Raw genomic sequence first — 12,172 nt, forward strand, 5'->3', positions numbered from 1 at the left:
GGACCTTGTCAAAAGCCTTACTGAAATCCATGTCGACTACATCAACTGCTTTACCCTCAAATACACATCTAGTCACCACCTCGAAAAATTCAATCAAGTTAGTTAGTAATAATCCAGAGATTATTACCTTTGAGGTTCTGCTTCTTAATTTGGCGCTTTGTTTCTCATACTGACTATGCAGAACCTTTTTCCTTGCCCTGCCTATGTCGTTGGTACCTACATGGACCACGATGACTGGATGCTCCCCCTCCGACTGTAAGTTCCTTTCCAGCCCTGAGCAGATGTCCCAAACCCTGGCACTGGACAGGCAACACAGCCTTCTGGTCTCTCGCTCTTTGCTGCAGAGAACAGCGTCAATCCCCCTAACTATATTGTCCCCTACTACCACGACATTCCTTGTTTCTCCCTCCACTTGAATGGCTTCCTGTATCATGGTGCCATGGTCAGGTTGCCCACCCACCCTGCAGCCCCCACTCTCATCCAAACCAGCTGAAAGAACCTCAAACCTGTTGAACAATTGCAAAGGCTGAGGCTCCTGAACTCCTGCCCTCTGGGTCCCCTTACCTGCCTCAGCTGCAGCCACACTCTCCTGTCCCTGACCACTGACCAAATCAGAAGACCCTATCCTAAGAGGTGTGACCGCCTCCTGGTACAAAATGTCCGGGTAACTTTCCCCCTCCCTGATGTGTCGCAGTGTCTGCAGCTCGGACTTCACTTCAATGACTCTGAGCTGAAGCTCTTCGAGCCGCAAACACTTACTGCAGACGTGTTTGCCCCTTGATCACACTGGCATCCAGGAGCCCCCACATGTTGCAGCCATGACACATCACCTGTCCTGCCATCCTTAACATGTTTTAATTAACTACTTAATTATTTTATTCAATTATTTATTTTATTTTCCCTTTTTTATATATTTTATTAAGCTTACCACTAGTTCCTTTACTATTTTAAACGTTAGGATTAGAATGGACCTTAATCACTTACCAGATACTAACCAAACAGGTAGCTTCTTCCCAAACCAATCACCTGCCTGTTTGCCTGTGATGTCACTGCTTACCAGGTACTCACCAAACAGCTCCTTCCACTGCACCGAAGCAAAAACCAAATATTGGAGGGTTAAAAGAGTACAAAAAAAAAGGAAAAATGGAAAAATGGAGCACCTCTGTCCCCTTCACCGAACTCGGCACTCATCAAACTCGAATCTCCACACTCAGCTTTTAATCTTCACTCTGTGAGTCTAATAGATGTTACCAATGATAATAAAGCTTTGCCAATACTAATAAACCTTACTACTATTAGTAAACCTTACAAATATTGATAAACCCTAATAATACTTAATATAGCTTATGTATGACGTTGTCATAATTTGAACTAATACAGTCACTGGTGGTCTCTCACTCTGTATTCTAAATTATAAAATTCGCTTCAGTTTATAGTTTATATACTAATAAATCGATCAAGTGTTATGCTATGTTTGATTTAAATTAAATTAAAAGCTTACCTGTATACTCACCCCAGCGGCTCTCTGTTTCCCTGCTCTCACTGTCGATTATGACATCAATCTGATGTTACTTTTCAATTTTTCCCCTGCTCCGCTCCCGCTGTGCTCCTCTCTCTCTCTCTGCTCCCGCCGTGCTCCTCTCTCTCTCTCCGCTCCCGCTGTGCTCCTCTCTCTCTCTCTGCTCCCGCCGTGCTCCTCTCTCTCTCTCCGCTCCCGCTGTGCTCCTCTCTCTCTCGCCGCTCCCGCCGTGCTCCTCTCTCTCTTGCTCTGTCTCCGGTCTCTGACTCTGGGCTTTTGGCGCACTTTTTAAACCTCTGCTCCCACCGTGCTCCTCTCTCTCTCCGCTCCCGCTGTGCTCCTCTCTCTCTTGCTGTGTCTCCGGTCTCTGACTCTGGGCTTTTGGCGCACTTTTTAAACCTCTGCTCCCACCATGCTCCTCTCTCTCTCTCTCCGCTCCCACCGTGCTCCTCTCTCTCTCTCTCCGCTCCCACCGTGCTCCTCTCTCTCTTGCTCTGTCTCCAGTTCTGTTCCACATTGGATGATTCCACATCGGCAGGAGCGTAAATCTGCAAGGACATTAATTTTTTCTATTTTAAATGTTGTTTATGTCTTAGTAGTGTTTAAGAATTTAGTTTTACTAATTAAACAGTTAATTTGTTGATCTAAAGACACCTGGTTTGGTTAGCCTCATTCGGGGGTTAATAGATGGTTCAATTCGGCTGTGGATTTTATTAATTTGGAAAGCTTAAAGTGATAGAACAAAGAACAAAGAAAATTACAGTACAAGAACAGGCCCTTCGGTCCTCCAAGCCTGCACCGATCCATATCCTCTATCTAAACATGTCGCCTATTTTCTAAGGGTCTGTATCTCTTTGCTTCCTGCCCATTCATGTATCTGTCTAGATACATCTTAAAAGACGCTATCGTGCCCGCGTCTACCACCTCCGCTGGCAACGCGTTCCAGGCACCCACCACACTCTGCGTAAAGAACTTTCCACGCATATCCCCCCTAAACTTTGCCCCTCTCACTTTGAACTCGTGACCCCTAGTAATTGAATCCCCCACTCTGGGAAAAAGCTTCTTGCTATCCACCCTGTCTATACCTCTCATGATTTTGTACACCTCAATCAGGTCCTCCCTCAACCTCCGTCTTTCTAATGAAAATAATCCTAATCTGCTCAACCTCTCTTCAAAGCTAGCGCCCTCCATACCAGGCAACATCCTGGTGAACCTCCTCTGCACCCTCTCCAAAGCATCTACATCCTTTTGGTAATGTGGCGACCAGAACTGCACGCAGTATTCCAAATGTGTCCGAACCAAAGTCTTATACAACTGTAACATGACCTGCCAACCCTTGTACTCAATACCCCGTCCGATGAAGGAAAGCATGCCGTATGCCTTCTTGACCACTCTATTGACCTGCGTTGCCATCTTCAGGGAACAATGGACCTGAACACCCAAATCTCTCTGTACATCAATTTTCCCCAGGACTTTTCCATTTACTGTATAGTTCACTCTTGAATTGGATCTTCCAAAATGCATCACCTCGCATTTGCCCTGATTGAACTCCATCTGCCATTTCTCTGCCCAACTCTCCAATCTATTTGTATTCTGCTGTATTCTCTGACAGTCCCCTTCACTATCTGCTACTCCACCAATCTTAGTGTCGTCTGCAAACTTGCTAATCAGACCACCTATACTTTCCTCCAAATCATTTATGTATATCACAAACAACAGTGGTCCCAGCACGGATCCCTGTGGAACACCACTGGTCACATGTCTCCATTTTGAGAAACTCCCTTCCACTGCTACTCTCTGTCTCCTGTTGCCCAGCCAGTTCTTTATCCATCTAGCTTTTACACCCTGGACCCCATGCGACTTCACTTTCTCCATCAGCCTACCATGGGGAACCTTATCAAATGCCTTACTGAAGTCCATGTATATGACATCTACAGCCCTTCCCTCATCAATCAACTTTGTCACTTCCTCAAAGAATTCTATTAAGTTGGTAAGACATGACCTTCCCTCCACAAAACCATGTTGCCTATCACTGATAAGCCCATTTTCTTCCAAATGGGAATAGATCCTATCCCTCAGTATCTTCTCCAGCAGCTTCCCTACCACTGACGTCAGGCTCACCGGTTTATAATTACCTGGATTTTCCCTGCGACCCTTCTTAAACAAGGGGACAACATTAGCAATTCTCCAGTCCTCCGGGACCTCACCCGTGTTTAAGGATGCTGCAAAGATATCTGTTAAGGCCCCAGCTATTTCCTCTCTCGCTTCCCTCAGTAACCTGGGATAGATCCCATCCGGACCTGGGGACTTGTCCACCTTAATGCCTTTTAGAATACCCAACACTTCCTCCCTCCTTATGCTGACTTGACCTAGAGTAATCAAACATCTGTCCCTAACCTCAACATCCGTCATGTCCCTCTCCTCGGTGAATACCGATGCAAAGTACTCGTTTAGAATCTCACCCATTTTCTCTGACTCCACGCATAACTTTCCTCCTTTGTCCTTGAGTGGGCCAATCCTTTCTCTAGTTACCCTCTTGCTCCTTATATATGAATAAAAGGCTTTGGGATTTTCCTTAACCCTGTTTGCTAAAGATATTTCATGACCCCTTTTAGCCCTCTTAATTCCTCGTTTCAGATTGGTCCTACATTCCCGATATTCTTTCAAAGCTTCGTCTTTCTTCAGCCTCCTAGACCTTATGTATGCTTCCTTTTTCCTCTTAGCTAGTCTCACAATTTCACCTGTCATCCATGGTTCCCTAATCTTGCCATTTCTATCCCTCATTTTCACAGGAACATGTCTCTCCTGCATGCTAATCAACCTCTCTTTAATAGCCTCCCACATATCAAATGTGGATTTACCTTCAAACAGCTGCTCCCAATCTACATTCCCCAGCTCCTGCCGAATTTTGGTATAGTTGGCCTTCCCCCAATTTAGCACTCTTCCTTTGGGACCACTCTCGTCTTTATCCATGAGTATTCTAAAACTTACGGAATTGTGATCACTGATCACTGATATGTTAGGCAATCTGTGGAGGGACGGGACTGAATTGACAGTGCGTTTCTCGCATCGCAATCAGAATCATTTGATCGGGGGCTTTGTTTTGAGGGGTCGGTCGTAACAAGTTTATACACAGAACAGGGTATATCATGATCAGAGGTGGACCTGATGGTCACTTGAATAATGACCACTGTTACAAATGATCTTTTTCACCATTCCTTAAACATTCGCTCCCTCCACCACCAGTCCACAGTGTGTACCATCTACAAGATGCACCGCAGCAACTCATCACGGCTTTCTTCAACAGCGCCTTCCAAAGCCGTGAGCCTGTGTGTTAATGCTTGTGGTGAAAGACAAAGCATTAGTCCAGAGAGAGTGTTAATAGCAGAATAATGAGCAGCTCTGACTACATGAAAAGCAGGCACATGGTTAAAAAATAAAATAAAATATAAAGAAAGGCCAGTCATGCTCTGAAGTTATTGAACTCAATGTTCAGTCCGCAATGCTGTAGAGTGCCACTGTTTCTAATTTACATCACCAGATTAGATCCAAAATCTCAATGCAAATTTACAAACTAGGAAGGGCAAAATTGAACCACGATTTTCCTTTTTGAACTGTCAACTGGCAGGATTGTGATATATTTATATAGGTAATTTCCATTATTAATGTAGACATAGGAGTTTATAATGATAAAAATTTGACACAAAGTGTGACAACAGGAAGCAAGGTTGTGTAGACACATATGTAACTTTTGCTTCTATTTATGTTATAGCTCATATGGAATCTCTGGTTTCACCGATTGGTTCTCTCCTGCAGCTCAGCGATGGACAACTCGATAACCTTGTGGCAATTTCTACGGCAGCTCTTGGATGAGAACAAGAATGACCTCATCTGCTGGACGTCCAGGGACGGGGAGTTCAAGCTACGTAATGCGGAGGAGGTGGCACGGCTATGGGGCATGCGCAAGAATAAAACCAACATGAACTACGACAAGCTGAGCCGAGCACTTAGGTATTATTATGACAAGGTGAGAGCAATCTGCATTTAGAGTTGGCTTCACTTAAGACAGGCACGGGCATAGTGGACAATTCTAGAATCACCCAACACAGAGGCAGCATCCATTTTTTCGTGTGTTTTGTTCCATGTTTTTTTAAAATTCATTCTGAGGGATCTGTGCATTGCTGGCAAGGTCAGCACTTATTGCCCATTGCCAGTGGCTCTTGAGAAGATGGTCATGAGCCATCTTCCATGGTACTCCCACAGTGCTGTTAGATAGAGAGTTCCAGGATTTTGACACAGTGACAATGATGGAATGGCTGATATATGATCATGTCAGGTTAGTGTGTGGCTTGAAGGTGGTGGTGTTCTCCTGTGTCTGCTGTCTTTATCTTCCTACGTTGTAGAGGTCATGGTCTGTGTCATGAGAAAATGGGTCTTTCAATAAACACTCAGAAAAGGAAGGTCCTCTTCCAACCAACTCACACAGCACAACACCTCCCCCCGTCAATCAAGATTAATGGCCAGATCCTAGAAAATGTGGACCATTTTCAATATCTTGGGAGCCTCTAACGTGCCAGCTCAACCTTCAGCCAACTGAGGAAGAGAGTATTTGAGGATCAGGATCTTAAGCCTGAGACTAAGATCACGGTTTACCGGGCAGCAGTGGTCCCTGTGCTTCTATATGCTTCGGACACTTGGACAACCTACAGCAGGCACCTCAAAGCATTGGAGAAGTACCACCAGAGATGCCTCCACAAGATCCTCCAAATCCAGCGGCAAGAAAGGTGGTCCAACAGCAGTGTCCTCTCCCAAGCCAACCTGCCCAGCATCAGGGCGCTAATCACCCAAAACCAGTTCCGCTGGGTGGGACATGTTCGCACGCCTGACAGCAGACTCTCGCAGCAGCTGTTCTCCTCAGAACCTGGTCGCGGCAGGAAACTCCCAGGAGGACAGCGGAAATGCTTTAGAGATATCCTCAACACATCCCTGAAGTGATCAAATATCCCACCAACTTGGAGTCCCTGGCTCGTGACCATCCTAGATGGTGAAAGCTCTTTCGGGGAGGCATCGTACACCTCGAGGGACATCATCTCGAACATGCGGAGGTTAAGTCGAGGTGTCAGAGGGAGTGTGCAAATCTCCAAACTAGTCATCTACCTGACCCTTCAAGCACCACCTGCCCCTCATGTGGCAGAGTTTGCAGATCCCGCATTGGACTTATCAGCCATCTCAGAACCCATCGAACTGGAGTGGAAGCAAGTCACCCTCGATCCCAAAGGACTGTCTAAGAGGAGTAGAGGTCCTGAGGTGGTGTGGAGCAGAAGCCTTGGCGAGTTGCTGCAGTGCATCTTGTAAATGGTACACACTGCAGCCATTGTGTTCCAGTGGTGGAAGGAGTGAATGTTTAAGGTGCTGTATAGGGTGCTGATGGTGTCGAGCTTTTTGAGTGTTGTTGGAGCTGCACTCATTTAGGCAAATGGGGAATAATCCATCACACCCCTAACTTGATCACATGAGCAACATAGTTTAATCTCATTTTGCTGTATAGTACAGAGGTACAATAACTGCACTTGGTTGACACATCTCATTATCCTAGAAATGCTACTTCTACAATTGGCCCATGCTCTCTATATAATGATCTTAGTGTTGGCTGGTCTCAACCTTACAGAGGATGTACCCGTTTTGCTTGTTCTATTTCATTCTGGTTATATTGGTTTACTTGATATTATCCTTCCGGCAAATGAACCTGGCTACACCTTCTCCCTGTGTCTCCCCTTTTCATTCTCCACCTTCCCCCTCCTCTCTCCCTGCCCCTAGCGATTACTTTCCTTCCCCTTTATGCACAAAAGTCATTTGTCCCTGTGATATTCCAGAATTCAGGCATCTCCTGTGCTTCAGCTGGTAACTGTAAAAGCAGAGTGCTGCAGCACAGCAAGATCCCAAGGCCCGATCCCGTAATGCGCTGAGTTAGCTGTTCTCAACTAAACCAGCTCATTCCAACATTAAAACCAGCCTGGGTTAGAGGAGTGGGAGAAAAGGCCAGGTCAGGGATCCTACCCCTGATAGTTAATCAGGGACCTCTGCTGCCCAATGAATGTGAGCGGAGGATGGGGCTGAGCTGTGGTATGCCCCATGAGGAGATAGGTAAAGGTTTTCAGGTGAAGAATGCCACTCAACGAGATAACAGAGGTCAGTCAGCATACCTGGAGCTGTCCCACAACAAGGTTCAGAGTGCTTGGGAAGGGAGAAAAAATGGGGAATTAAAACTGTCCGTAAAGCAACAAATTTTGGGGGTGGGGGGTATATTTTGATTTTATGTGATAGTGTGAAACAAGCAATATCAGATCGACAGGGTCTTTGTCGAAATTACGAAAGATGTAAAACGTGCTTCCGAGGCGCGATTGTCCAAAGTCAAGATCTACGCCCCCATTGTCTCTTGTGATTTTATTCTGTTACATCATTTGTTTTCCAGAACATCATCAAGAAGGTGAACGGGCAGAAGTTTGTTTATAAGTTTGTGTCCATGCCGGACAGCCTCGCGATGGAGTCGGACAAATACGACGCTGCCGACAGCGAGTGGGCAATAAGCAGGCCGAAGGATGAAGGCCTGTCTTTGCAAAGACAGCTGAAGCCCTCAACCAGGATCTCGTCCCGGAATGAGTACATGCGCTCTGGCCTTTACTCAACTTTTACTATCCAGTCATTGCAAAGCAGCAACTACCAACCCAGAGAGGCCACTGACTCTCCTCCTAGAACTATGGAGACATTGAGCCTTGAGGAGAAAGTCCGGGTGCTCGAGAGGCTTCCCGAGGAGCCTGAGGTTATACACCAAGATGAGGAGCAGCAGCAACAATTTGGTGGTGACATTCCCATGGAAACATACGGAGAGAGTCTCCACCAGGGGGATTTCAAGGTGAAGGTGGAGGCGATGGAAGAGTTGGAATGCATCATTCTTGACGCCAAACCTGCTGATGATGATTTACCTCAGGAGCCAAGTCCCAGTCAGGAGAGGGTTGAAAGCAATAGCAACCTTCAGCCACCAAAACCCAAGAAGCCGAAGGATCTGGAGCTGCCGGCCACACTACTCATTGCCCGAAATAGCCCTCCTCCAGATAAAAGTAATCCTAGTGTTCTGAACATGGTGGCTTTTCCTGCCTCCAGTGCCGTCACCCCTACACTGATTACCCAGCATGTTCAGGTATGACCTTAATTTACCTCCATTCAAAGATAAATACAGATTAGAGATGTGATTCATCCGGTCTTAACTTACCAACCCTGCAAAGTTACAACACCTTATCACACCGTCTAACTGGATCTTGAATGAATATAAGGTGCTTTTTAAAAAAACAATTGACTTTGCCGTGACTTGGTTGTGAGCGCTCTTTGCCCATGAGTCAAAAGGTCAAAGGTTCAAGTCCCACACCAGAGACTGGAGCACAAAATCCACGCTGACATTTGAGTGCAGTACTGAAGGAGTGCTGCACTGTTGGAGGTGCTGTGTTTCGAATGAGACATAGAGCTGACAAAACCTCAGTTCAATCAGGTGGACGTAAAAGATCCCTTGGCATTATTCGAAGAAGAGTAGGTGAGTTCTCCCTGGTGTCTTGGGCAATATTCCAGCCTCAACCAACATCACCAACAAAAAAACAGACTATCTGGTCATTACTACATTGTTGTTTGCGGGAGCTTGAAGTATGCAAATTTGCTGCTGTGTTTCCGACATTACAACAGTGACTGCACTTCAAAAGTACCCGAATTCTTTTAGCCCAGATCTTGTCTGAATAACACTGTACCAAGTTACCACAGTGCCATACACATGGATGCTTAATTTTTAAAGGGGTGCAGGAATTGATGGTAAATCTTTATAAATCACTGGTCAGGCCTCAGCTTGAGTCCAAATCTGGGTACCAAACTTTAGGAAGGATGTCAAAGTCTTGGAGAGGGTGTAGAGGAGATTTAGTGGCATGGTACCAGGGATAAGAAACTTCAATTATGTGGAGTGACTAGATTGCTCTCCTTAGAGCAGAGTAGGTTAAGGGAATATTTCATTCAAACTTATGAAGAGGGGTTTTGATAGAGTTTCCACTGGCAGAACTGTCAGTAACCAGAGGACACCGATTTAAGATAATTGGCAAAAGAAGCAGGGGGAGATGAGGAGAATTCAAGGGTACGCAGCGAGCTGTTGTGATCTGGAATGCAGTGCCTGAAAAGATGGTGGAAGCAGATTTAGTAACTTTCAAAAGGGAATTGGATAAATACTTGAAGAGGAGGAAATTGCAGGGCTATGGGGAAAGGACAGGGGAATGGAACTAATTAAATAGGTGTTTCAAAGAGCCAACACAGGCACAGTGGGCCGAATGGCCTCCTTTTGCGCCCTATGATTCTGTGAAATGTTTTCTGGTTCAAATTGTTGCAGAGCACTTTGATAAATGAAGCAGATGTCTGCAGTTATTATTTTTCCCACACGGTGGCAGTAAAGCTATTTTAATGGAAATGTATAGAAATGCTTAACCGGTTTGTTAAAGATCAGTTGGGATCATTAACAATCAGTTATTCTTTGCCACGAATTAACTAATGGTTTTCCACGGTTAATTCCTGGAATTTTCTGGGCGGGTGCATCAATAAAACCCATTTTTCTCCCAAATTACAGAAGAAAGAAAAAAATCCTTGACATTTCCCTCTGTTTCCTGAACATAAATAAGATTGGGACAGGCAAGTGTATCATATCTTCGACGTCAGTACACAGTATACACACTGCTCGCAAGCTGCTGGTTTCGTAGATGTGACATGCACAGACTCTGGACCTGATTCTTGCCAGGAAATTTGTTTTTTGTTCTACGGAGAGTTTGATCATCTATCGGTGTTGCCTTGAGTCTTTCATTCCTCGTTAGTTATAAATGCATTTATATTGCACCTTTCACAATCTCAGGATGTCCTAAAGGGCTTTACAGTCAATGCAATGCCTTTGAAGTGTAGTCACTGTTGTAATGTGCAGCAGCCGATTTACACACAGCAAGCTCCCACAAACAGCAATGTGATAATGACCAGATCATCTGTTTTGCTGATGTTGGTTAAGGGATAAGCATTGGTTAGGACTGGGGAGAACTGCCCTGCTTTTCTTTGAAAGAGTGCTATGGAATACTTTATCTGAGGAGTAGACGGGGCCTCGGTTTACCATCTCATCTGAAAGAGGGCTCCAACAATGCAGCACTCCCTTAGTACTGCACTATACAGGTCTACAAAGGAAACCCGACCGAGCCCGAATGCCAGACCTGGAAGTGCATGGGTAAAGGCCTGCTACCCGACCCGACCCCGATGGGACCCGACGACATCTGTCGGGTTCAGGTCGGGTCGGGCCGCACTTCCAGGTCCGGCATTCGGGCTCGGTCGGGTTTCCTTTGCAGACCTTTACCTCTCATAAAACGCTATCCAACAGGGCATTGCAGTCCTTTACCGCACTGGAGTATCAACCTGGATTTTATGCTCAAGTGGGACTTCAGCTCACAACCTTCTGACTCAGAGGTGAGCATCCTAGCAATTGAACCACAGCTAACAGGTATGAGCAAGGACAGCAATGGACCAATACAGTCAATGCACTGATAACCCTCTGACAATTGACATCATCAAACAAAAGCGAACTCAATTTACACAGCAAGACATTGCTCGTTAAAAGCAAGATCACATCTGTCCCCCAGGGTTTATCTTTAGGATGATTAACAGATTTGATAGGTCGTTAGAGAGAAACTATTTCATCTGGTGGAGGACCCTAGAGCAAGGGGGTAGGACCTTAAAATTAGAGCTAGACGATTCAGGGGGTGATGTCAGGAAACACATCTTCACACAAAGGGAAGTGGAAGTCTGGAACTCTCTTCCCCCAAAGAGCTGTTGAGGCTTTAAAATTTTTTTTTCATGAGATGTAGGCATCACTGGCAAGGCCAGCATTTGTTGCCAATCCTTAATTACCCTGGACAACTGAGTGGCTTGCTGGGCCACTTAACAGTCAACAACATTGCTGTGGGTCTGGAGTCACCTTTAGGCCGGACCAGGTAAGGACAGCAGATTTCCTTCCCTAAAGGACATTAGTGAACCAGATGGGTTTTTATGACAATGGATGGTAGTTTCATGGCACCATTACTGAGACTAGCTTTCAATTCCAGATTTTTTTATTAATTAATTGAACTTGAATTTCACCAGCTGTCGTATTGGGATTTGAACCCATGTCTCCAGGGCTTCTGGATTACTAGCTGAATGACATTACTACTATGCCACCTTCTGCCCTTAGACACAGTGGCCAATTGAAAATTTGAAAACTGAGGTTGATAGATTTTTGTTAGGTCGGGATATTAAAGGTTACGGAACCAAGGTGGGAAGATGGAATTATGACGCAGCCATGATCTGGTTGAATGGATTTGAGGGGCTGAATGTCCTCCTCCTGTTCCTATGTTCCAACAATTTTTATTATCCCACCATCAAAGTGGCAGGTAGGTAGATGGAGTCACAGTAATAAACATAGGGGACCTGACATTATATAGAGGGCATAGGATGGCTGCTTTGTGAAAGGGAATAGCGACACTGAATTTAGCCTGGATTTAAGGTATCGTGTTCGGGTGAAGTTTTTGTGCTTTATGCATTGGGTTTACCCTGTACCTGACA

General features: G+C 45.4%; 1 protein-coding gene across 6 annotated transcripts in view; it reads left to right on the forward strand.

The window, feature by feature from the left end:
- Positions 1 to 12,172, forward strand: part of LOC137380244 (ETS domain-containing protein Elk-1-like) — a 98,264-nt gene that overhangs the window by 78,052 nt on the left and 8,040 nt on the right. For 3 of the 6 annotated variants that reach the window (XM_068052092.1, XM_068052090.1, XM_068052086.1), the window contains exons 2-3: positions 5,336 to 5,546; positions 7,992 to 8,717. In XM_068052092.1, coding sequence (XP_067908193.1) covers positions 5,343 to 5,546; positions 7,992 to 8,717 — 930 coding nt within the window. In that variant the 5' untranslated portion in view covers positions 5,336 to 5,342. Of the gene's footprint in view, positions 1 to 5,291; positions 5,547 to 7,991; positions 8,718 to 12,172 lie in introns of all 6 variants that reach the window. The other 3 variants (XM_068052091.1, XM_068052089.1, XM_068052088.1) reach the window with 1 other exon arrangement.

Source organism: Heterodontus francisci, chromosome 19 (assembly GCF_036365525.1).
Source record: "Heterodontus francisci isolate sHetFra1 chromosome 19, sHetFra1.hap1, whole genome shotgun sequence".
Lineage (NCBI taxonomy): Eukaryota > Metazoa > Chordata > Chondrichthyes > Heterodontiformes > Heterodontidae > Heterodontus > Heterodontus francisci.